The sequence below is a fragment of the Eulemur rufifrons genome, chromosome 21 (assembly GCF_041146395.1).
Source record: "Eulemur rufifrons isolate Redbay chromosome 21, OSU_ERuf_1, whole genome shotgun sequence".
Classification (NCBI taxonomy): domain Eukaryota; kingdom Metazoa; phylum Chordata; class Mammalia; order Primates; family Lemuridae; genus Eulemur; species Eulemur rufifrons.
The window spans coordinates 5,430,837-5,457,340 of NC_091003.1; the positions used below are offsets into that span (position 1 = coordinate 5,430,837).

At 35.4% G+C, this 26,504-nt stretch overlaps 2 protein-coding genes across 5 annotated transcripts in view; one reads left to right on the plus strand and one right to left on the minus strand.

The window, feature by feature from the left end:
* KNTC1 (kinetochore associated 1) overlaps positions 1 to 9,631 on the minus strand; it is a 62,336-nt gene extending 52,705 nt beyond the window's left edge. The window contains exons 1-9 of the mRNA XM_069497174.1: positions 9,526 to 9,631; positions 6,270 to 6,474; positions 5,222 to 5,342; positions 4,459 to 4,574; positions 4,033 to 4,111; positions 3,341 to 3,418; positions 2,145 to 2,179; positions 1,849 to 1,959; positions 347 to 440 (exon numbers count right to left, since the gene is read on the minus strand). Of these exons, the coding sequence (XP_069353275.1) occupies positions 347 to 440; positions 1,849 to 1,959; positions 2,145 to 2,179; positions 3,341 to 3,418; positions 4,033 to 4,111; positions 4,459 to 4,574; positions 5,222 to 5,342; positions 6,270 to 6,452 (817 nt within the window). The 5' untranslated portion in view covers positions 6,453 to 6,474; positions 9,526 to 9,631. The remainder of the gene's footprint in view (positions 1 to 346; positions 441 to 1,848; positions 1,960 to 2,144; positions 2,180 to 3,340; positions 3,419 to 4,032; positions 4,112 to 4,458; positions 4,575 to 5,221; positions 5,343 to 6,269; positions 6,475 to 9,525) is intronic.
* A 297-nt stretch (positions 9,632 to 9,928) lies between these two features.
* On the plus strand, positions 9,929 to 26,029 carry RSRC2 (arginine and serine rich coiled-coil 2). Of its 4 annotated transcripts, none has more exons than XM_069496811.1 (10): positions 9,929 to 10,034; positions 14,104 to 14,260; positions 14,671 to 14,714; positions 17,092 to 17,282; positions 18,019 to 18,252; positions 19,798 to 19,920; positions 22,284 to 22,363; positions 23,219 to 23,451; positions 23,778 to 23,867; positions 25,106 to 26,029. In XM_069496811.1, exons 1-10 carry the CDS (start codon positions 10,029 to 10,031, stop codon positions 25,283 to 25,285), a joined length of 1,338 nt encoding a protein of 445 aa, XP_069352912.1. In that variant the 5' UTR covers positions 9,929 to 10,028; the 3' UTR covers positions 25,286 to 26,029. The 4 variants fall into 4 exon arrangements, with proteins under 4 accessions (XP_069352912.1, XP_069352913.1, XP_069352914.1 ...); XM_069496812.1 differs by having other exon boundaries at positions 23,222 to 23,451; XM_069496813.1 differs by having other exon boundaries at positions 23,228 to 23,451.
* Positions 26,030 to 26,504: the final 475 nt, after the last annotated feature.

Here is a 26,504-nt window from a genome sequence, read left to right on the forward strand (position 1 = left end):
GAGAAAGTTAAGATGTCTGAGGATTTTATTTCAGTGTTTCCTATATCCATATTTACATAGTAAGCTAACATTAATATTTATAGAAAGGCAGAACTACATTTAAATTAATAGTTCCCATTTTCATTTATTCCTGCCTTTTTTTTTTTTTTCTAGGTGACCACTAAAATGTAAAACCTCCCAAAATGAAGAGTAACAACTGCAACATGTTGAGAACAACCATCATACTCATCTGGCTTGTTTCAAAGAGCGGTATGGTAAAATGGCCCACATGCTGACCCATGTATAATGATGGGAAAACTAAAACTCACTAATAATTACCAAAAGTAAGTTCATTAACTTATTGTACCTTTAATAATCTCTGCATCAATAAGGTTCTTAACTGTCATTCCCTTCTTGGAAGAATCTGGTTCCCATTTTGAGAATGCACAATCACCACTTCCCTAGAAAAGGGAAAATGGTACGTCAATTGCAAAATTTGATTCTCAGACCTGAAACTGCCTCAAAGTAGAAACATGTAATTATGCACGTTACTAATTCCAAAATATATTTACATATTCAAGCCCAACTAGCTTTTATCTACCAGTTCCTCTCTTAGTTTCAGAAGAAAGTGAAAAAAACAGTGAACTGTTCATATTTATTGTTATCACATGAATATTTAAGAAAGAGTAGGCATATTCTGGCAACCTGTCCTAGAGACACACAGTGAACTTTAAGACCTCTTTCAGTATTATGATGTAAAAATAGTTTTTAAGTATTTTCATTAAAATAACCACAAGTATTTGGGCAAAAATTATAAATATTAATTTTACATCATATGAAACCCTGGCAAAATATTATACTATTAATAGACATGCACAATGTGAAAATGATTGCTTCTTAACATATAAATTTGGCAAGTAAAAATGTTGTAAATGCTGTTATTACATTGAATTTTTGCCTATTCTTTGAACATATTAGATGTTTTCCCCCAAAATTCCAAGAAGTTATAAGCAAACATATTAGAAGTGACATATAAATAATAAAATGTTACTTTTCACAAATAACGTGAAATGTTATACAGTAATGGTAGTGGATCAATTGTGCTTTTCTGGAAATTCCTGTCCAGTTTCCTATTTTACTAATAACATATACTTGCAAGTAACCTAGCTAGCCAAGACTAAGAATTATGTAGAATAACTTATGTGGGTATTAAGGACTTTTTACTCTTTAGGACCATTCTTTAATATTGAGGTTCTTAACCTGGCTCATCTCAAGATTCAAAATATCTGTGAAGCTAGAGGGGAAAAAAGTTTACATCTTTATTTTCACTAATCTCTATCCAGAACTTAGCATTTCTTTCACTTATGATTGCAGGCAACAAAAAAAACAAACACCAAAAACCAAAAAACAGTACAGTCAGCAGTACCTATGAGTGTAACCAATAGTAATTACACTTTCTGCTAGATACACTATGATCAGTACAATTCTGAAGTAGTGATATATAAACAATATTTCAAGATAGCTGCAACAATGTGGTTTTTTTTTTTAAAGAAAATCTGTGATTTAGTGATAAAGTCACAGGTACTGCTATGACTGTGGAATTTTTTGGTCTTTTTTTAAATTGTTTTTGCCCGCTCTCATAATTGAAAGAAATTCTGTATTTCAGGTAGAGACTAATGAAAATAAAAACACAATATTTTTTCCAAGACAGAAATTTAAGTTTACTGAGTTATTTTTATGACCTTAATTGTATGATTTTCCTGTTTCTGTTACATGTTTGTTACAAATTAATTTATTTAATCAAACGATAAAATTGTAGTGAAGAAACACTTAAGGCAACCAAAACCATAGTTTTACAAAAAGAATTACCCCAATTATCACAGGGATTTCACTTGTTAAATCTCCAACCACAAGACTGAGACATCCAAGAGTATGATAATTTTCAGTAGAAATAAAACTGGACTTGATTTGTCCTTGTAACTACAAAGTTAAAAAAAAAAAGAATGTTATATGTATTTTTACAATCCACAAAATCACAAAAATCAATCAGTTATAAATGTGTTAAATAGAAATGCTATTAAAAATGCTTTATCATGGTAACCAGAACGATTTATGTTTCCATTAAATATAATTTTTAAGAGGACAATATGGTTTTATTTTCTTACCTCTTTCACTGTATTGAAGTCTACATTCTCAATCGCTGCATTAAGAAAGAAAGAAGGCTAAATTTACAGTATTAATCTACAAAATAATACAAGTCACCTCTTTTGTGTCAAGGTGAAATTAAATATATATAATGTAGTTCAAAGAACACTTGTCAAGGCTGGACGCAGTGGCTCATACCTGTAATCCTAGCACTCTGGGAGGCTGAGGCGGGAAGATTGTTTGAGCTCAGGAGTTAGAGACCAGCCTAAGCAAGAGCGACACCCCATCTCTACTAAAAATAGAAAAATTAGCCAGGCATCTTGGCATGTGCCTATAATCCCAGCTACTTGGGAGGCTGAGACAGGAAGATCGCTTGACCCCAGGAGTTTGAAGCTGCAGTGTGCTATGATGCCACCACTGCACTCTACCTGGGGCAAAAGAGCAAGACCTCCAAAAAAACAAACAAAAAAAAAAAACACCACTGGTGAGAATTCATAAGACAGTGCTGATTTTTCAGTTTTGCCCCTGACGAATGATATAAACCGTGACTATGGGTTATATGAGGGCACTAGTCAGTGTCTCTCTAAACATCCCTTTACCACAATTCTTCCTACTGAGGAGGTCTCCGTGCTCTGACTTTGCCACTCTCATTCAAGCTCTGAAGTCTTGCCTGTAAAGTGTTCATCACTTCTCACTCCTTCATTCAACTGTATATCTTAAATCTTGTCACAAACTAGGACCTAGCAAAGGCCTGGCACATTGATGTTGTAAAAATGTTTGTTGGACACATGCCCTGAATCAATTCCTCAAAAAAATCTCACCTGGCTCAGAGGGACATATGGTCCATCCTACTCACTTAACACATAGTATCGATAATTGCTCTGCACTATTAACACTCAAATAGTCATTTCCATCTCCAGATTCATCCACCCTCTCAAAAAGCATTTATTATTGTGCCAGTGTATGGCTTCTGTCCCCAATTATGTTGTAAACTACTTGAAGGCTATACCCAAATTATATTTCTTCAGATACTGGTGCAGCCCTAGCAGAAGAGAATAAGTATACTCTGAATACATAAAAGTATACTCTGTATCACTGAATACAAGTAAACTAAAATAATATTCTTAAAGAGAATATTTAAAAATTGACTAATTATTAAATTAATAAAACTAGTAACTATTGCTACAAATCAATAAGAATGTAGTGCATTATTTACCTTGTTGAATTTTTAAAAGGTGAAGGTTTGTGATACAAAAAAATCCATTGTTTGTAAGAAGCAACATATAATAGGTACCTATTAAAATTAAATCAAAATCAGTTTCTCCAAAAGGCACATGGATATAAAATTTAAATGTCAATTTATTCATTTAAACTCTAATCATCAAAAAATATAATAAGATAGATAAGGCTTACTTACAAAGATTTAGTAAGTTCTTACCAAAAACAATGTTAACTTCTTTGAAATTTTCATTAAAAAAACTTTACTTGTCAGAAAAAAAAAACCAAACCTCAGATATATTGAAATAAATTAAGGCCCAGTTAACATTTGTCAAAATCAAACTATGATAAATATGCTGAAACCTACAAAAACATTTTTTAAAAATGTCTCCTTGGTAGTCTATAGAACTCTCAAAACTGTAAAAATGAGTTTAGAATACTATATTTAGGAAAAGTACATATTTAAACCTCTGAAAAGAGCTAAAATAAAAAAATTGTTTCTTACAATATTAACTGCATTAATAGAAAAGAATTTAACTCTGCATAGGTAGAATAACAATGAATTTGTAAAATTTATTAACTTTAACTTTGAATTTTTTTATTTTTATTTTCTTTTAACCCTGTCATTATGATAATGAACTTTTGATTATTAGTCAGAAGTCACTAAAAAAAAAATTCAAGGAAACTTACCTTCATTTGAACCATCTTTCTCAATAACAAGATTCCGGTAAGTACACTGATTTTCATCATTTGCTTTCTGAACAAAAGCCTAATTGCAAATTAATTTCAAATGTTAAGATTAAACCAAGAAAAGTACAATAAAGAATTATATTCTTTTAACCCTAGAGTTATCAGCTATCATTAGCAGTAATTCTGCCTATATTCTAAACATTTTAGTTTTAAAATGGAAAACTATTTTGGACAAGCTTACTGAACACCTTCAAAGCTTAATTTTTCAGTTTTACATTTACTTTATGTTTCTGAGGTACGATTTTTTAAATTTAATGTAAAAAACAAATCATTCTTTTAATTTGAAACACAGGTTAAGTAATGGTTTCCAAGAGTTTTACTTGTCTAAAACTTAAATGAATGAATACGAAAAATGTAACGTCTTACGTTAGTGAGTAATGTTTGCTTTGACTTTACATGAATAAGATGTAAGTTGCCACTTCTCTCACCAACCAAAAGAAACTTTCCTTCTTGACATAGGCCAACCACATCTACTTCAGTATCTGAAAATTTCAAATCAAAGTTACAAGCTTTCTTCAAAAATGTTTATTTTCATTATGAAAAACACAAATCTTGTCATTAAAAAGTCAACTATTATTTAAGCTGCTCCCAAATAGTGCAAAAAAGTTGTGATGAAAGTGAAAAAGAATGCTACTCACTTTCATTCAGCCAACAAACATTTAATGATTACTTACTATATGCTAAGCATTGTTGCAGGCCTTTTGTATATATGTGAGAATAATAACAAAAGATTTCCACCATCATGGAACTCAAATTCTAAGGCAGGAACAGATGACTATTAGTATAATTAAAAAATTATAAGATAAGGTGATAAATGAGCCTGGCCAATGGCTCACATTTATAATCCTAGCACTTGTGGGCTCACTGTGTTTTCCACAGTATTCTGACACAAAAACCATGCAAATAACTAAAGTGTTGCTTTACCTGTTTCCCCCTAGACTTATTGAGAGAAAAGATCATCTCAGTATGCTCTGACTCTAGTGCCGAGCACCAAAAAGGCACTCAAGATTAATTTCTTGAAATTAGTTTAATTTCAATTCTTAGAAATAGTAAAGAGGCAATCCAGTAGAAATTGGTAGCAAGGTGTATTTGACTTCCCATTTATTTTATTTCATTACATTAGACTTACCAAATATAAGATGCAATTGAAGTGATCTACAAATACTATCAAGCAGTATCACTGATTGGTCTGCTACAATAATAAACCCATCACTTAAGCTGCATGCTTGTATCTTTGGATTTAGTGAGGCCTGTGGGAGGGAAAAGCATGACTAAAATTAAAACATTTTTATACAAATTTAACAATACTTATCAATAGTATTGAGACCATAATCCCAAACACCCAACTTTAAAACTCGGTGTGACAGGCCTTTTTTCTTTAGCCCACCTATCTAATTAGTCATCAAGTTTTTCTTTGCATAGTATATCTTGAACCCATCCAGTGTCCTATGTAGGAAGCTGAAGAAGAAGAAAGTTGGCTGGGCATGGTGGCTCACGCCTGTAATCCTAGCACTCTGGGAGGTCAAGGTGGAAGGATCACTTGAGGCCGGGAGTTCAAGACCAGCCTGAGCAACAGTGAGACCCCATCTCTACAAAAAATAAAAAAACTAGCCAGGTATGGTGGTGCACACCTGTAGTCCCAGCTACTTGGGATGCTAAGGCGGGAGGATCACTGGAGCCCAGGAGTTTGAGGTTGCAGTGAGCTATTATGACACCACTGCACACCGGCCTGGGTGAAAAAGCCAGACTATGTCTCAAAAAAAGAAAAAGGAAGAAGAAAGTTAAAATGTAGAAAGAAATTCATGGAAAGGATAAACTTCAAATTCAGCAGGGTGCTTAACTCAGGGGTGAGGTACAGGAGGATCATGGGATCGGGCTGGGACCTCCCCAGAGCCTTCAAATCTATTAGTAATGTTTTAGTTCCCAAGCTGGTGGTAGTTATTCTTTGTATCAATTTATATACATTTTGTAAGTGCTAAATGTCAAGGAGCTATGAAAAGTTCAATTTTGAAAATACTGATCCTAAGATGATGGAGGAGAAATTCAGATGGCAATGTCTAGCAATACGAAACTGAAGACCAATTCCCTGAGAAAGTGCTATATTCATTCACAAAACAGGCCTACTAAGCATTTGGTAGAAATTTTGTGAAAGAAACAGTCTGTGTCACAATCATTACCTTTTCAGAGGAGATCTTCACTAGCAGATCTACTTGATATAAAGCAGTTCCATGTTCTTTTCTTGAACCAACACTCAGGTACCCACTTCCTGTATCATCATTTGTTAGCAGCTCAATATCATTCCACATGTTTTTGAGACTATCTTCCTGAGTCAGGAACCACTGTCTTGCCTGTGACAACATGTAAGATTAGAGACCAAATTATCTTGTTGCATATAATCCAACTCCTTGGGAAATGAAAAAGCTCACTCAAAAAAAAAAACAAGCCAGGCATAGCAGCTCATGCCTGCAACCCTAGCACTTGGAGAGGCTGAGGTGGGAGGATTGCTTGATGTGAGGAATTCAAGACCAGCCTGAGTAACATAGGGAGACCCCATCTCTACAAAAAATAAAAAATTAGCCAAGCATAGTGGCATATGCCTACTCAGGAGGCTGAGCTGGTATGATCACTTGATCCCAGGAGTTCAAAGCTGCAGTGAGCTATGACCACGCCCCTGTACTCCAGCCTGGGTGACAGAGCGAGATACTGTCTCCAAAAAAACAAAAAAACTACTATCAACACATAAAGACTTCTTTGTCTTCATGCTATTTCTGTGGTCAATAAACATTTTGGGCCAGTAAGAGAAATGGAACTAGAGCTATGATTATCACCAGAGAACAACGTATTAGTTTACACAAACAATTCTAATCTTAACAGTGTGTCTTAGAGCTCCCAATACTTTGTGTGCCTAGCTTGAAATCATAAAAAATTTTCATTTGAAATAAACCTTTAATCAGTATAGCAACAAAGAATGTAGGCTCTGAAGTCAGACTGTCTGGGATATCTTATGATGGCAGGATTCCAGATAAACTTTAAAAAAATGTACATTAATGTTTTTATAATATTACTATATAATAAATAAAAAATGATACAAGGAGGAGGAAGAAACTGCATTAGGTTTCTGGACCAAAGACAACACTTGAAACCTTAAGAGAGTCACTAAACCATCCCAACAGCAAAGATTTACTTGACTCGTATCATCTGTAGTCTGGATGCGAACAGAATACTGAAGAAAAACAATCCCTGGATCAAGACTAATGGGGAACAATAACAAAATAATTATAATTATTTCGATAGGTGTTACGAGAATTATGTTTTAAAATCTATAGGAGGTAGGGAGGGGACAAAATAAGAAAAAAAATAAAATCTATAGGAGGTATAGCATAGGGAAGGTACAATTTCTGACTTGGCACTCTTTCACAATTAGTCAGTTGTCCTTGGGCAAGCAACTTAAATTTTCTCTTCCCTGGTTCTCTACACTATAAAATGAGAATATACAGTTGACCCTTCATATCTGTGGGTTCCACATCCCTGAATTCAACCAACAGGCATATCAAAAATATTCAAAAAGGGCCATATGCAGTGGCTCATGCCTATAATCCTAGCACTTTGGCTGAAGTGGGAGGCTCACCTGAGGCCAGGAGTTTGAGATCAGCCTGGGCAAAGTAGCAAGACTCAGTTGCTACAAAAAAATTTTTTTTTTAAATTAGCCAGGCATAGTGGCACTCACTTGTAGTCCCAGCTACTGGGAAGGCTGAGGCAGGAGGACAGCAAGAGCCCAGCAGCTTAGGGTTGCAGTGAACTATGATGATGCCACTATACTCTAGCCTGGGCAACAGAGTTAGACCCTGTCTCAAAAAAAAAAATTACATCTGTACTGAACATGTAGACTTTTTTTCTTGTCCTTATTCCCTAAATAACACAATATAGTCATTTACATGGCATTTACATTGTATTTGGTATTATAAGTCATCTAGAAACGATTTAAAGTGTAAGGGAGGGTATGCATAGGTTATGTGCAAATATCATACTATGCCATTTTAGATCAGGGATGTGAGCATCCAGGGATTTTAGTATTTGTGGGAGATCCTGGAACCAATTCCCTGTGAGTACTGACACCAAGGAATGACTGTAGTTGTAACCCACCTAAAAGGGTTGAGTTTAACCGAGCACAATGCTTGGCTCATGGCAAACACTCAATCTTAAGTGCTAGCAAGTAACACCTGGGTTGGAAATTTAAGGTCATAGGAGTTTTTCAAATATAGAAAAAGATTTTTTTCCTAAGAGCATAAGCAAGAGTACAGAAATAAAACATTAGAAGAACAGAGAATCGTTCTAGTGCCTGGTGTTTCAGTGGGAGTTGGGAGGAGATTAAGATAGGAGGGACAGGTTGGAGTGAATATTTTACGGGCTTCAGTTTCCCACAACTGTATAACACAGAATTATTATCAACTTCCCAGGGCTGCCATACTCTCTCATTCGACAAATGTTTATTAAGTGCCTACTATATGCCAGGCACTTTTCTAAGATCTGGGAATGTAATTGTGAACCAGTCACAAAATGTCTTTGCCATTATGAAGTTTATATTTTCGTGAGAAGGACAAAAACAAAATAGATAATATGTATTGAGCGTTTATTGAGCGCCCCGCAGTTTTGAACACTTTACTCGTTTAATCTGCGCAGCCTATTTTACAGCTGAAGAACACAAGTCAGGGAAGAAATAATTGACCAAGGTCACCTAAAGCAAGTAAGTAGTATGAATAGAGTAAATGGATTCAAATCTACACTTGCTTAACTGTTATACCGCCTCCCTACAAAAATAAATAAATAAACGCACAAATAATTACAAAAGGCCCTAAATGTTTTTAAGGAAACAGTGATCAGATGAATGGGGGAACAGTCGCTTAAGAAGATCATCAATGGGAAAGGAAAGAGGTGACAACTGAGCTGAGGCCTGAGTAATAAGCCAACTCTGCAAAGCTCAGGCGGAACACACGTAGGCAGCGGGAACAGACTGCAAAGGCTCAGAGGTTGGAAAGAGTATGGGGCTGCTGCCAGGTCCAAGCAAGAGCGGAAGATAGTGAGGGACAAGCAAGTGGAGCCAAATGAAACCTCGACATCAGGATTGAATTTTATTCTCAGTGCGGGGGATGGGAAAGGATAGTAAGCCGATAGTGACATGGTTTGATAGACATTTTGAGATCACCCTGGCTGCGGCGTGGAGAACAGATTAGCGAATATGAGATAATGAGCGAGATGAAACACTTCTAGGCCTGCATATAAACGCTCTCAGCTGGACATCGCCGCCAGCCAAGAACCGACTCCAACCTCTCTCCTGCCAGCGTCAAGAGGAAAACACCCCGAACTGAAGCTGAGGCTGCTTCAACCTGAGACCACCCCCCTGCTCCCCAGAGCAGCGCAGGTCCCCCTCCTCACCTGCAACTGAAGAAACTTAAGAGGAACACTCAAGTATTTCACCCTTCCTCCTGACTCACACAACCGCCTCTAATCTCTTTAGGGTTCCATCCCACAGGTTTAAATTGGCGGGAGAACACCAAACCCAACCTCTTTTACAGCGGCCGGAGGAGGCCAAGATTAATCTAGAGTCGAAATAGGAAGTCGCCCCACCCTGAATTCCGCCCATTTCGATCTCCCGGCTGTGCACTATAGGCTGTATTCATGGCCCCGCCCCTTTCGCTGGCCTTACACGCCCCCTTTGAAAGAACAACCAATCATCGCCTCGAAACGCGTTGTTATAGAAACCCTTGTTACCACCTCTTTTCCTCCCAGCAACCTGTGCGACGCGCCAGGCCTCATCCCCCTTTGTGCCATCCGGGTCTCTCGCGCGAGCGATTTAGTCTGTGGCGAAGCGTCTGGGCGGCCAGAACTGTTGAAAGTGGCAAGTGGAGGCGCCGCCCTAGCGGCTAGGACTCTGAACTATGGCGGTAGGTGCCAAACCTGTGTTTAAGGCCTGGGATGTTTTTCTGCTACTTCCCCAAGAGTGGGAGAACGGCTCCCAGAGCTGTTGTCCGTGCGTGTGTGTGGACAAAATGGCGCCGCGGCCTTCTTCTGCGTCCGCCATCATGGCTGTCTGCTGTAGGGGGGGAAGTAAGGCGGTGTCGATGGGGGTGGGGAGCCGCAGGGAGTGCCTTTTTTTCCAGAACTTTCCTCATCTCTTCCGCCACCCCCTGTTCCGTTCGACACGGCGAGCTGCTTGCATTTTAGCTTACTCATTCTTGCTAGTGATTAATATTGAGTTTCTTTAGGGGCTTGAGAATTTATGTTTGCGGTGGAGAAAGGGGCTAGGGAAGAGAGAAAGACCAGGAGTCGTCTCTGAATAATGGGGTCAAAAAGGCGGTGCTTCTAAGGGACAGTATGTGAGAAAAGAACAGTGTTGTAGGTATTTTTTTTTTCATACGCTCAGTGAGATGCTTCTAGTTGCATAATTTCCGATTGTGTTCGTATGTGTAAACGTTAGTTTATTGCTCAGTAAGGAGCTGGGAGGGTATTGCTGAATTAGGAATTAAGAATTCGACCGACTTAAAAGGTTTTGGAACTACCAATTCAGACTGATGCTCGGCCTCCGAAGTGGCTCGTGATGTAATCAATTTGAGGCCTTTGGGAAGCATTATAATCAAGTCCCGTCACTGACCTTGTTCCTTTAAGAACCTTTCATTGACCAAATAATTGCTACAGTTCGTAAATTACGTATTCTGAACAATAAGCCTGCTTTGGATGTAAGATGTCCAATTCTGATGGATCACATTATTGTGCGATTACCTCATTTTTTAAGTTCGAAAGGAAAATGTAAGCGTTTTGCGTTCCTTTTTGTGAGTAAAAAGTTTTATCTTATTTTTGAAAATAAATAGGACTATTAAACATAATTTTAAAATTTACTGTTCCTAACAATTGGAATTTCTGGAATTAGGGAGGGTTGGATGATTTTCTGCCTCCTCCCCTCCACCTCCCATATCTAATTGATTGAATTTAGAACAGTGTTTTAATAAGGTAGGCTATTTGGTGTTTGTAGAACTAGTTGATTTAATGTTTTCTTTTGTTTAGTGTTTTGGGCCTAAGTACACTTTGAGAGTAGTATTTTTCTTGGGTTCCAGTATTTTAAAAAGTGAAATCAATTCAAATATTTAAGTACCCAGTATTAAATCTATTACTTACCTTCTTTGGACTGGAAAAAGATTTGTATATGAAGGTAGATTCCTACTAAGAATATTCAATTGATTTTTTTTTTTCCTGGATACCTTCCTTAACCTACTATAAAATATTCTCAGGGAAATAAAAGTTTTGAATGGGCTATCTGATTGCCTGTCAGTTCATCTCTGTTTAGCAATACGATGATTTTTGTTGTTCTGTGTTTTACAGATGAAAATGGCTGTTTGGCCTGTGTCATAGGGTGCTTTCTCTGTTGCCAGGCTTCTTTGATATTAAGCATGTAGTTAATAAACTGTTGCCTGAAAACTTTTACTGCCTGGGCTTAGTACTGGCTTTTCCATGAAAAGGTTGTTTTCATTTCTAGGTTCTCTGCAAAAGTCAGTGAGATGTAGCAGTAGTTGAAGAATGCTGTCTCTGACAAGTGTCATGCACTGGGGGAAGTGATGATGGTGCTTAATGTTTTTGAACTTGCCTTTTTTTTTTTTTTTTTTTAACCAAGTGTGAACTATACACTTAGCATGGAATAGATGAGTCTGAAATAGTCATTAAGGATGATAATGAGAAGAAAAATAAAAGAAAATGTCCCTCTCCACTCCCACTGCTTAACTTGACTAACCTAAAAAAAAATTAAAATGTCTAATGTTAATTGTGAAAATCAAAATCATCCTTAATTGTGTGGTACAGCATCATTTATTAATAGTAGACATAGAAAAAGAGAGAGAGATGTGGTATCCTTTTAGGTGAGTCAGCTAATGTTGCTGAATCTCGTCTGTAAAATGAGAGCATTCTTTGCACTCTAAGGGATGAAAGCCTTTCAGCACAAAAATTACTGTCATTTCAGAAGTCACCCATACATACATGATAATGCTAGAATGAGAGCCTCCTTGGTAGTGTTCTTCTAATTCTTATTTTTCTTTTTGTACCGCTGCTAGAGGTATAACAATAATTTATGTCCTTCGCCCCAACTAAATTGTAAATCTTTCCTTTTTGTTGTTTTATTCCTGGAGTCTATCTTCAGTTTTGGCACATTTTTGAACCTTGGTAAATACTTGCAATGCAACCAACCTCACATCTCACACCTCATTTGTTACAATACTCCCATTTATTTTACTTGGCGTTCATTTTCTAGACTAATCCTCCTAAGGAAAGGAGAAGTTCTTCATTGTGTGATTCCTCTTGCTGAAGATTGTGTATCAATTCCCTATTTATCCAATTCGTATTTCTTCTGATGTCCTAAGTAAGAAGTCAGTAAACTTTTTTTGTTTGCTTAAGAACTTTTTTTTCTTTCTTTCTTTCTTTTTTTTTTTTTTTTTTTTTTTTAGAGACGGAATCTCATTCTGTTGCTTGGGCTAAAATGCAGTGACGTCATCATAGCTCACTGCAACCTCAAACTCCTGGGCTTATGAGATCCTCCTTCCTCAGCCTCCTGAGTAGCTGGGACTACAGGTGCACGCCACCACACCTGGCTAATTTTTCTTTATGTTTCGTGCACTGTTGTCCAAGCTGGTGTCAGAACTCCTGGCCTCAAGGGATCCTCCCGCCTCGGCCTCCCAACAGTGCTAGGATTACTGGCGTGACCCACTGCCCATGGCCCTAACAACCCTTTTAAAAATGTTAAAACCATTTTTATTTAGCTCAAGGGATGTACAGTAACAGGCTGAGGACCATAGTTTGCCACCTCCTATCCTAAGTAGTCAGCTCCCCAGGTTATTGACTGTATTACCTTCTCTGGTCAAATAGCTTACGTGTCCACCTTCTGCTTGTAGCTAAAAACTGTTTTCACCCTCTTTTATCAAAATGTGACTCAAGGGAACTTTTGGAATAGAGTTTGTCCTTGAAGCTTTTTTCTGTGTCTCCACCTTAAATGAATTTTTTTAATTTATGGTACTCTTGTTTGTAATTTGGACTACACGGTTCAGCATAGCCACAGAAATAATGTTATATCGGAAACTAATAGTTAGAATTCATTTCTTCCTCAGACACTTATTGATTGATTTCTGAGCTGGGTACTGTTTTAGGAGTAAGGCAGACAATTGCCTTCTGTAAACTGGAAAATAGCTGATATTTAGATGAAGGAACTTATCCTTAGGTAAATCGGGTTTCTGGAAGAGTATGTATAGATGATTATTTAAAATTTTTTTACGTTTATATTGTAATAATTAAAAAATGCTTTAAAGCAGAAACAACTTAATGTTTCCGTAGCCCAGAGCATATGTGAGGAGAGGCAGACCATATTTTGCAGCAGCACTGTGCCAAGTGGCTGTTTTCATTAGAGGGTTAATGACATTAAGATTGGGTTCTCAGATAGGTAAGTTAACTTTCTGTTTATTCTTTTATAATATTCTTAAATTGTTATTTTCACTGTTTTAAGATCTAGGGTGTTTAGTCTCTTTAACCTTTACCAGCTCATTTAAAATGCCTTATTAATGTATGCCAATTTAAGATAAAATTATTGGTAAAGTCAGCTAAATGAGTTCACAAATCTAAAAGGGATTATGTTTTCTCCGCTTGAATGTTTATTGGAAATAATTGGAGGCCTTATGCCCCCTATGTTTTAAAAGTTACAAATAATATTTAGAAAGTTAAAGATATGTCGGCCTAAGTCTATATGTCTCTGTTTGGTATAGGTTGGTCATTTCCAGTTACTTAGGCCTGTTAGTATACAAAGCATACTTAGCTACTTGGAAATCAGCCATTCTGAGTCACTGACTTTTTTTTTTTTTTTTTTTTTTTTTGAACTGTTGGTAAAACCCAAGGGTGACTATCTTCCCTCCCTTTCTCTTTTAAGAAATTGGAAACATTTTAAGTGTAATTAAGAACTTTAATCATTTGTCTTTCAACTTTTAGGCTAGTGATACGGAACGAGATGGACTAGCCCCAGAAAAGACAACCCCAGATAGAGATGATAAAAAAGAGCAGTCAGATGTATCTGTTTCTCCTAGAGCCTCAAAACATCATTATTCAAGATCACGATCAAGGTCAAGAGAAAGAAAACGAAAGTCAGGTATGGATTCATTTATGTTCTTCCCAGTTGAAAAATGGAAAGTATACCCAATGAAAGTATATTGGGTATTTTCTGAAGAATTTTTCAATTGTGAGAAATACAAATGTCCTAATACAGGAATTTTATAATTGTCCAAAGGCAAAAAAAAATTTCTTTTAAGTTTGAGACACTGTAGCTATTTAATAACCCCTGAGCAACGTGGTTTGATTGTTTCACTTATATATAGTATTAATGTAGTAGAATAGTCCCACCCCTGCCATTAAAAATGTAATCATTGGAAGAGAACCAGTAAATAGCTCTGTGTTAGCCAGATTGACTAGGAGCTGTTTGTTTTACAGCACTGGAATTTGTGTTTAAGGTGAGATGTTTCTGCCTCTTTAGTTACAGTGAATTTTTGTGTTTGTTCACAGATAATGAAGGAAGAAAACACAGGAGCCGGAGCAGAAGCAAAGAGGTAATTAACACTTTGTAGTGAATAGGTACTTTAAAATACTTGTAAAGTATCTGGTAGAAATGTTTGTATGAGTATATGACATTGTCAAGGTAAGTACCAAAACTTGAAATTTAAAAGGTTAATTGGCTTACAAAATAAGCATGATTTGGATTCATCATTTTTCAAGAAGATAATTGTTTATATGAAAAGTACCTTCAAAAACTATTAATTTTATTATATTGTGAAAGTATTCACAATAAGAATTTTATATGAAGAATATAATTGGATTTTTTAGGCCTGTCACACAGAGCTTCCATTAATCTGAGGTCCCGAATCTCCTCATGCATAGCCATCGTCTTTAAGTAGCAATACCGTAGATATCTGTGGACAACTTTTTCTTTATGAAGGATAACGAGAGTTCTCTTTTCTTTAGCTAACTAGTTCAATTTCCCTAATGGTAGTAATGAATTTTGAAATGAAGGTTTGAGTGAGGGACAGCTAAAAAGGTGGCAGTGACAGCAAAGCTTGAGGAAAAAGAAAGGCAACTGCTGTGTTGCAGCGGAGTTAACTTGTTCACCCACCTGAGAAGACAGGAAATGAGCCCTCAAGGAAGAGCAGAAGTAGCAGCCAGAAAGGGAAGAGCAGAGTCTATTGGGGGCTGGGCAAGGGACTCCTAAAACAAATGTGGGCAGGGACTTCACCTCTTCCCCTAATGGAAGCTCTGTTAAATTTTTAATTTAGGAGAGTTTTGTGAAAATGACTATTTTGTTTAGCTCACATGATAACATTTCTATAATAAATCATACTCAGCGTGCTAATGCGCGAAGAGACTGAACTGAAGACGCTGCAGACTCAGATAGCAAAATAATAAGCCTACTTCATGATAAGGTAACTATTAGTCATTCAAACTCCTATTTCCCTTAAATATATCTTAAATCAGTTAAGGGTTTTAATGTTTTTTATAAAATAATAGTAATGTTATGTTTGGAAAACGGTTTGAAATAAACTTTAAAACCTTCTGGAATTTAACCACTTATAGCTTTTCCTGTTTGCCTCTTTATGGCAAAATCAAGCAAATTTTCTTTTCTAAGCTCATGGAGAACTGGCAATGAAACTAAAATTTAGCTGTGTTTCCAGGTCTCTCATTTTTCTGCAAAATAATAAGTTACATACTGTTACTATTTTCAGCTGTATCATCATGCATGTTCCAAAATGATTGGCCAAATTTTTTATTTTTAAGAAAAGTTAATCTTGAATGGAAAGAAATATGCTTTGGCCTATTTAGGGAAATATAAGTATCCTATTTTGGTGGAAGAGTGATGGCCTAGGCATCAGAATAACATAGGGTCTAGGTTTGGCTCAACTATTATGTAGCTTTGTGACTTTATATCTTAGTTTAGTTATACATAAAACAAGGGGATTAGAGGATCTCAGTTTCCTTTCAGATTTAAGTTTTAGTGACTCTGAGATGTCTAGAATTTTAAGTTTTAGCTATAAGTTGAAGTAACATAATGTGGGGAAATGTAATATTTAGCACTTCCTACTTTGGTGTTTGAGTGGTAGAATGGAGACTTGATTATACAGTTAATTTTAGCTGAGTCTCTGAATGCATGTGTTGTGAAAGCTTTGGTTTTAGTCTTTCAGATTATGGGGGAAGTATGTATTATATGATGGCATAGGGATTATGTTATACCTGTTTTGATTTCTTAAAAATTAAAACACATGTACGGTTGCCATTTCTATCCTAGGTACGTGAAATGTAATAGAACTCCAAGCCTGTTGGAATATTGCAAGATGAAAAGTGATAATTTCACAGTTTAGACATTGGGAGAAAAATGAAGAGCTATCTTCTAGAGAGGATGTGGCAGGCAGTATAGCTATAAAAGGGACACTGCAACTCTTCGTAAAGTAATCTGAAATTGCAGAAAATATTAATGCTTAGTAGTATTAATTATACTTAGCTACTTGATTTGAAATGCATTTTCTGGTGCATTTCTCTATGTACTTGTTATCTCCAATATTGTTTACTTTTTGAACTTAATATTTTGTCCTCTGGATTTAGAAGTCGATGTATATAATGGTCTGTATTCTTTTAGGTAAACAGGGATTTTTCTTTGATATAATGGTTTTTCAATATTTCAACTTTTAAAATCATTGTTTTTACTGTGGTATTGGAATTATTTGGGGAGGAAACTGTATTTGGGGGTTTTATAAAGAAAAAAAATCTAGTAATTACATCTGCAACATTTGGGTTATGTGAAACTAGATCATGTTTTGTATTTGCCACACACTCCTAAGGTTACTAATGTTGCATCACAACATTTTTGTCTACTGATACCCATACTAACTCTCTTTGTTGCACTATTTTCCTGAAAGAACCAACTTCTTCTTAAAACAGGCAAGAAGACATGAATCCAAAGATAAATCCTCTAAGAAACACAAGTCTGAAGAACATAATGACAAAGAACATTCTTCTGATAAAGGAAGAGAGCGACTAAATTCATCTGAAAATGGTGAGGACAGACACAAACGCAAAGAAAGAAAGTCATCAAGAGGCAGAAGTCACTCAAGATCTCGGTCTCGTGAAAGGTAAGTAGTTTTGGTATTATAATTTAGTGCCTTCTAATAAGCTTTAAGTTACATAAAGCTTCTCACTGACCCAGCAGTACCCAGAAAATTTTAACTAGGAAATTGGTATTTTTTGCTAACTTGACCTGGACCTTTGCCCACTAATAGCTGAAGCCTTTTTGCACTTTGCTTTCTGATAAATGTAAAAGTGGTTTCTAAAGACTGGTGGATAAGGGATAGTTAACATATTCAATTAGTGGCTGGTTTTTTGTTTTTTTGTTTTTTTAACCTCTTGATTTATCTGTCTTGCTCTGAAAAAAATTATATTGTTAAATTGTTTATATGGTTTAAGCCAACAAACAGTCCTTTCACATCGCTGATGTAGAATGTGCTACTAAACTGTAGTCTAGGTTTTCTTTTGTTGTGGTATAGATAAAAAAGATTTTTGAGAAACTTGACTCAAGGCTCAAATTTTGGGCATGTTAATTTATTAAACGGAATCTTAAATTGGGGTAGAATGCATTGAACGTTTTTGGCATGTTATAGCTTTACTGTGTTCCTTAGGAGGCATCACCAGACAAGTATGAAGGTCCATATTTAGTTTATAACTCTTCTTTTGAAAAACCTCAATTATCCTATCTATAAATAATAGTTTATTGCCTGTCTTGATTGTATTACTACAAATAACTATTTCATAAAAATGTAAGTGAAGTGACACAACTCTGAGTACCTACAAATTTGTGCTCTTTAATTTCAGACGCCATCGTAGTAGAAGCAGGGAGCGGAAGAAGTCACGATCCAGGAGTAGGGAGCGGAAGAAGTCACGATCCAGAAGCAGAGAGAGGAAGAAGTCACGATCCAGAAGCAGAGAGAGAAAGAAGTCACGATCCAGAAGCAGGGAAAGAAAACGACGGATCAGGTCTCGTTCCCGCTCAAGATCAAGACACAGGCATAGAACTAGAAGCAGGAGTAGGACAAGGAGCAGAAGTCGGTAGGTGACCATCATCCTGAATAAAATAGGCCCCTCACAGTGTTTATCTTCTGTCAGAGAATATTAAAATTGTGGCTCACAATTTTATTTATAGATTATGGTAAAATTATTTTAATCACTAACCAATAAAGAACACACTTGAATAACATTCTCACATATTCTTGTGTGATTAGTAGATCTCCTGAGTAGTGCAAGTATGAATAATCCTACTGAAATTCGGTTGTTTTGAGCACTGAATTCATTGTATTTTTATGATCACAATAGCTAAACTGACATTTATTGCATGAGCTATATGCTAACAGTCTTTGGGTGTATTCACTCATCTAATCCTCAGAACAACCATATTGTGAGGTAAATCCATCGGACTTAGGTTAAGTAACTTGCCCACAAATTCCAAAATCATATCGTCATTAAGTGCTAGAGCAAGGACCATGTTTCAGAAAACGTCTGAATTCAAAGTGCGTGTGCTAAAGAACACAGGAGGAAAGCTCTTTTACAAATGTTCGTCAGAGAATGTTTTTATTTTCTACTCATTTACATAAGACATTAGGGTACTATATACTCATATATGGGTATAGAAGTAATGGAAATGCTTTGTTGTTGATTCAACCTGTAAAAGATTGACATGCAGGTAAAAATGGAGTTACACTTACTAAAATAACTTGGTTTTTGTGGTTTGTCACTTGTTTGGTCTTTATTAATTCAGTATCAGTTTTTAGTTTTTGGGCAATTCTGGTCACTGACATTTCTAGTTTTGACAACTGATACCTTTTATTCTGATCACACTGTTGTTTTTTATGTCATTTGGCTGTTTTGGAAGGGGAGGTTTCCTTTCTTTCTTTCTTTCTTTTCTTTCTTTTTTTTTTTTTTTGAGACAGAGTCCTGCTCTGTCGCCTAGGCTAGAGTGCAATGGTGTCATCATAGCTCACTGCAACCTCAAACTCCTGGGCTCAGGCCGTCCTCCTGCCTCAGCCTCCTGAGTAACTGGGACTATAGGCACATGCCACCACACCCAGCTAATTTTTCTGTTTTTACCCCCCAAATTTTTTTCTATTCTTAATACAAAAAACAGAGCTATGTTCAGGCTGGTCTTGAACTCCTGGCCTCAACAGTCCTCCTGCTTGGGCCTACCAAAGTGCTGGTATTACAGGCGTGAGCCACTGTGTCCAGCCATTAATCTTTTAGTAGTAATAACTTTGTGTTTTTGAAAACATGTACAAATTTATTATAGGTTAAAATACTAGGAACATTTGACCTGTTAATCCCTATCGTGTACATAATGATTTACAGGAGTACAAAATGACTGAGGTAGAACGCTAATCTCGTTTCCAGTGTATCCAGCTGTAACAGATGGTTTTTAAAAAACTGGCCATATATATGAGGAGCTTATAATAACTGTAAGATGTGCAGAAGAGGTAGAAAGGACTCAAAATACATATTTTTTATCATTTGGACTTTTGGTGAACTATGTAAATATAATTGATTCCTATTTAAAGTAGTTGTTACTTGGTCATAATGACAAATGCAAAATGTGATTTACTACAGAGATAGAAAAAAGAGAATTGAAAAACCAAGAAGATTTAGCAGAAGTTCAAGCCGGACTCCTAGTCCACCTCCCTTCAGAGGCAGAAACACAGCAATGGATGCACAAGAAGCTTTAGCTAGGAGGTGAGTATATTTTTTATTCATTTTTCCCTTCTCAGCTTTAAGTGGATGCTCATTGTTTGGATAAAACGAATTCTTTAAGCCAGGGATACTTGAAATATGTTAATCATAAATACCGTGGCACCTTTGTGATCTAGAACTATGTAAGTAGTTTAATTCTCTTAAACGTTTGCACAACTAGAAAAATTGAGGTGTCTGCAGCAATACCTGTTTTTTCCTTCATGATTAAGTGATTCATTTTTCTTAACAAATTTAGACTCCCAAATGTTTTTAGTTTGAGAGTTTGAAAGAGTCTCAAATCTAGTTCAGAAACCATCAATTTTGCCTCCTAAGATGGCTTTACCTTTTTGTTTTTCCCCCTCAAAAAGACAAAATACCTAAAACAGTAAGTAGAAGTCTGTTGATAGTTTTCTTATTTTGAAGGTAGCAGTAGCAAATAATAGATAGACATTATAAGCCAACTTATTTGATCTTGTAAGCTTTATTTCTGGTAACTTTTCTACTGTTTCAAAGACAAGTAATTTTGGAACCATACAGCCGGGCTGTCTGACCGAAATCTGCAAACTGTTCAAAGAACTGCCTCATACAGAGAGGGCAGGAGTAAAACAAAATCCAAGCTCTTGTTTGCAGGTTTTCCTGTGTTCTGAAAAAATAGACTCTTGGGATTTTGATTTTTTTCTTTACGAAATTGAGTTTGTATTTTTTTTTATTATAAAAATACAGTTATCACAATGTAACCTGATGTGCTGCTGCCCTGTGAACCCAGCCTGGCAGAAACTCCAGCTGAACAGCAGCAGCAAAGGTGTGAGCTCACCCCTTCTTCATTCCATTCACCGCAGTGAATGGTGTTGATTTCAAACCTGCAATGGCCATTTTAATGCAACCAATAGTTGTCACTCACATTTTCTTTCTGAAACTAAAATCAACAGAATTAAGAAATAACTTACTACAAAATTTGACAGGTATTTTTAAAGCCCTAAAGTTTATTCTATTTACTTGTTTGTATACTATAATTCTATTCTGTTTTAGTTTTTGGATTTTATAAAGTGAAGCTGTTAGTTACTAGCATGGGAAACTTTTATTGATTTAAACAGACTGCTTGGGGAACTTTCAGATGAAAAGTTCACATGAAATCCTGTAATTTTAGAAGACTAGATTATTTCTTGGCTACTTTGAAACCATTTTGGAGATAAGTTTTCAGATCTATGACCTACATTTTATTGTTATTTCTAATGAGAAACTATTTTATTCTCAAGGACAGAAATCAAGTCTGTACTATATCTTTCTTGCATATGTGCTCAATAAGAGGGAATAAGGTAATAGGTTGTTATATTCCCTTTATGTAAATTTCAGCAAACACCAATTTATTACCACTGCATTTTATTACCCATGCTGCCCCAAAACAAAAAACACCTGTTCTGCAGTCCTTACACACACACACACACACACACACACACACCCCACCCCCACCCCATTTATACTACATTAAAGGGGGTGGGAAGTATTTAACTTATGATTGGCAAATCAAGGAATCCTTTTGAAGAAAAGGGGTTTCTTTTTCAAGAACTCATTTTGAAGATAATGTTATTTATTATTTGCTGCATAGGAAGAGCAAACCTGACAGTGCATTAATATGCATATCATTAGTAAATTTGGTGTAACCAGAATTTGTTTTTATTTTGTTTGGGGAGGAATTTGTGCTTCATATTACCAGCTCATTTGCTAATAATAAATTTCTTCAGCTGCTAAAAGTCATTTTCTAATATAGAGGGGTTTTCCTTCCTTTTTATTAGGTTACAGAAAATGGCAGGGTTTGTTTGCCCTTTCATTTTTGGCTTTTTGATTTTTATTAACTTTTGGAAGGTGTAATAAAGTCTATTTTAAACATAAAAATCATTATCTGGATGTTTTGATTGGCCTTCTCATCCTGGTTCATTCCCTCCCGAGAAATGTAGGTAATTCTATAAACTTAAATGATTTCTTAACATACTTTGAAATATACTCAGCTCGCTATAGTTATTTGCAAGACTTAATTTTAATCCTTACAACCACCACTGATAAAAATTGAGTAATTTTTAATTTTTCATCCATTTTTTGGTGACAGCTACATATATACATAATTATTCTAGTTTTTGATTACTCGATCTATTCAAAATGTTTAAAACCACTGTTAATCTATTCTTTAACTGTGACTGATAACCACCTTAAGAATGATTGCTTTTTCTCCATATACAGGTATCAGTTGGGGGGGTATTAAACATTAATTTAAAATTCTATGTAAAATGTTTTATGACTTCATATAGAGAAATATAAAGATATATTGGTTTTATACTGAGTTATTTTTAATTTATTTAAATTATCTTCAGGTTGGAAAGGGCAAAGAAATTACAAGAACAACGAGAGAAGGAAATGGTTGAAAAACAAAAACAACAAGAAATAGCTGCAGGTAATTTTTTTTATTATGGAAATACAAATTTTCTTTGTAGAAAATTTGAAAAATACAGTAAAGTAATTGGAAGAAAAGCACCTGTGATCCCTACAACTTGTGAATACAGTGACTATTTTTATTCCTATAGTACTTGAGTCACTTACTGTTGATTCCATATGAAATTTAATATGGAAAGTGGTTTTTGTTTATTGATATTCTTAATAGTGGTACTTTTTTAATACTCAAAGTTTTAACAAAATGCCATTTTGTTTTTAAATATGTAATTATAACAAAACTTTCATAAATGGGGTCCCATAATGTTGGTAATTAACTTTCTAAGGTTATATATATTCTGGATGAAAAAATATATAATCAGAAGAGTCTGTTTACAGAGAACTGACTCAATCACAGTGGAAATACCAAGCCTGGCGCTTAACCTTTATAGCACCTGGCCTTAGCATCTGTTTTATGTGTGGAATACCTGCTTAATATTTTTTAATGTTTCTTGTGTGTGTCAAATGAGATGTCTGTGCAAACATTTCATAAACTATAAAAACCATACAAATAAAAGATTTTATTGTGTTATACAGTTATAAGCATCATAGTTCATTTCCACTGAAATCATACATTCAAAATTCTCTTTATCCTTAGAAAAATAAAGTTTTAGTATATATTAGGGAGATCCAGAAATATGTCCCTTGATGAACACACACAATAAGTCTTTGCTAAAATGTTATTTATAAGCTTAACAATCATTTCCATGTATTTGGTGAAAATAATCCTGCCTTTTTATAGATTGGTAACTTTTTATATATAAATAATAATGTAAATCAGGAGATTTGCCTTAAAATTCATACTTAATATCCTCTTTAGCAGCTGCAGCTACTGGAGGTTCTGTTCTGAATGTTGCTGCCCTGTTGGCATCAGGGACACAAGTAACACCTCAGATAGCTATGGCAGCTCAAATGGCAGCCCTGCAAGCTAAAGCTTTAGCAGAGACTGGAATAGCTGTACCTAGCTATTATAACCCAGCAGCTGTGAATCCAATGAAGTTTGCTGAGCAAGAGAAAAAAAGGAAAATGCTTTGGCAAGGCAAGAAAGAAGGGGTAAGTTCTCTTGTTCCCATCTTTTTTCATTTATTCCTAATTAGCAATTACTTAGAAAAACATATTTGAATTGGAAAAGATCAGTTTGGTCTTATCTTGCTTCTGAGAACCTGTAATTATTTAATACTAAAATCAAATGTGACAAATTATGAGGTATTCATATTTTGTGTTTTTATAACATGTCTTAAAATATTATGAATTTCATTGATAGCGTGCTACAAATGTTATTTTTTCTTTTGTTTAGAGTATATTATGGGGAGATTTGATATCCTTTTAAAAAAGGTACTTAAATTTTACGTATTCTAAAGTTTAGTGTTTCTTAACAGGACAAATCCCAATCTGCTGAAATATGGGAAAAATTGAATTTTGGAAACAAGGACCAAAACGTGAAATTTAGGAAATTAATGGGTATTAAGGTGAGTTATACTTTGTATTAAAATTCTGTATATTAACTTCTATTGTCAAGGTAACATTAGTTCTCAGCTGCAAAATGTTATTTCAGTAGTAGGACAACTCTGCATACTTTCTTGAGTTTTTGTGTTTATGTTCTCCAGGTTAATTCATGGGTTTGACTAAACCTGTGGTCCTCACTTTTGGACAATATGAGTTGTTCAGTTTAAATCGACACATTTGTTATTACTGAATTCCTTAGGTAAACTTGTAAAATCATAAGCTTTAGTATGTAAAGATGGGATTTTAAAAAAATTAATTTGCTTGAAAAAATACTGCTTTCTTAGGGTTAACTGTACATGGTGATACAGGGCCTTCTTAATCTTTAAAGTGCCAAGGAAGCTTTTTGGTTTTTTTTTGTTTGTTTGTTTGTTTTTTTGCTTTTTGGTTTTCTTTAACTTGTAAAAAGTAGGATTTTATTGAACCTTAAATATACAGATACAGTATTAGATTTAATACAACTTGTTACAGTCCACAAATACTCAGACTTTGGTTATTACTAAGGGGATTGGCTTTTTATTGATGACATATTTGGTTTAATAAACTGCACTAAGCTGGCTGTTTCTCGAACTTGCCAGAGGACTTTTGCGTTTGCTGTTAGTCCTCCCTGCGCTGTTCCTCCCTCAGATGACTCTTATGTCGCCATTTATTTATGTATTTATTTTTTATGAGTTCTTTCCCACCACCTTTTGTAAAATAGCAAGCAATCCAATTCCTGGAACGCTCTCGTTCCCATTTTCTCCTGTATTTTTCTCTCTGGTATTTATACACTGTCTGACATGCTCTACGTTTTGGGGGGACAAAACTGTCTGACATGCTCTACGTTAAATTGTTGTTTTGGTTTTTTGGTAGAGATGAGGTATCACTATGTTGCCAAGGGTGATCTTGAATTCCTGGTCTCAAGCAGCCTCCTGCCTCAGCCTCCCAAAGTGATATGGTTACAGGCATGAGCCACCAAGCCCAGCCTTGTTCTGCATTTTATGTTTTTTGCCCCCTTGCCTGAAGTTAATTTTTGTTATATCCTGCTCTATTCCAGACCTAGAAAAAAGTATTGCCTTGCGCTCTGGAGGTATTTAATGAATGAATGGAAGTTAAGTAATTTGGGTCAAATGTGTATCCTGAAAATATTTAATGGTACTGTCAAGTGAAAATCTATTTTTATTCCCTTGTGAATTCATTTTAATATTTTATATCTGATACTTAGAGTGAAGATGAAGCTGGATGTAGCTCAGTTGATGAAGAGAGCTACAAGACTTTGAAACAACAGGAAGAAGTATTTAGAAATCTAGATGCTCAGTATGAAATGGCAAGATCACAAACCCATACACAAAGAGGAATGGGTTTGGGTTTCACATCTTCAATGCGAGGAATGGATACAGTTTGAAAAAGATCACACATGTAAAGTTTGGAACTTTATAGACTTCCTCTTCTGATGTCAAGTCCTTGTTCACCAAACAGCTAGCATTCTAGCTTGCATGGGTGTTGCATTGACTTTAATTTATTGAAAAATACGATTTTTTTGTAAATATCAGATCAGTGATACTGGTGTTAGTGTTGTAATCAGGTTAAACCCACTTCCATTAAACTTGACAGGACTATAGAAGGACAATATTTTTTAGTTCATATATTCTACTTTTCAAATATCTAAAAGCTGCAGGTGGGATTAAAATCTCATACATGAATTTTTCGTGTCCACTGTCTTGTGTACTTTTGTACTTAACCTTGTACAGTTATTTTCATCTTTTGAAACATGAAAGAAATGTTATGTAGATGTTCTTTAGAAGATCTGGCCATTTGGTACATAATCCACCACAAATAAGCTGGGTGGTGATGATAATAAAAATGGTTTTCTCAAAACTGGTGTTAATTTAAGTTACCTGGAATTCTTGTTCAAATTTGTTTTATGGTTTCTGCAGCATTTTGCAATTGCTATTAGAAAACACTGGCTAGAAATTCCCCCACCCCCCTTTTTTAAGACCAGTTAACTATGCCATAGGCAGTACCATGGTGAGCAAAAATGTAAAAGGAGGGTGGGAGGAGCAGACAAAAATACTGTTTTCCTGCTATTATAAGGGACAGAATTGGTGTACAGTATTTGTTAAATATTCCATATGTTATTCAGGAAATCGATTAATGCATTAAAGGGATGTAAGCACTTTTATTTTAATAAAGTGCCTTATAACAAGTTCTTTGTATGCCCTTTGCTCATTATCCCTTTGAAGTCTTCTCCAGCATAAAGTACTAAAATACTAGATAACTACTTTGTCATGAAAGTATGAAATTTAATAGGGCATGATTTGGGGGCGAGGGAGAAACTATAACATTCATAGATCGATTATGTATTACAATGTTTAGCTTTGCTTAGAAAAGCACTTTGGAAAACTGTAAGAGCACAGTACACCAAGGGAAAACTGTTTATAGGTATAAAATTTACATCCTTATTTTAACTGGAATTAACAAAGTTCTACCAACTTGCTTGTTAAGGTATGCTTTTGTCATACATGAAGATCAAGTGATTGGATTATAAGATTGTAATGTATTTTGGTAAACGTTTAGTGTTCCCAGAGCACGGTAATTACAAGGAGAAATGATTTATTACCGTA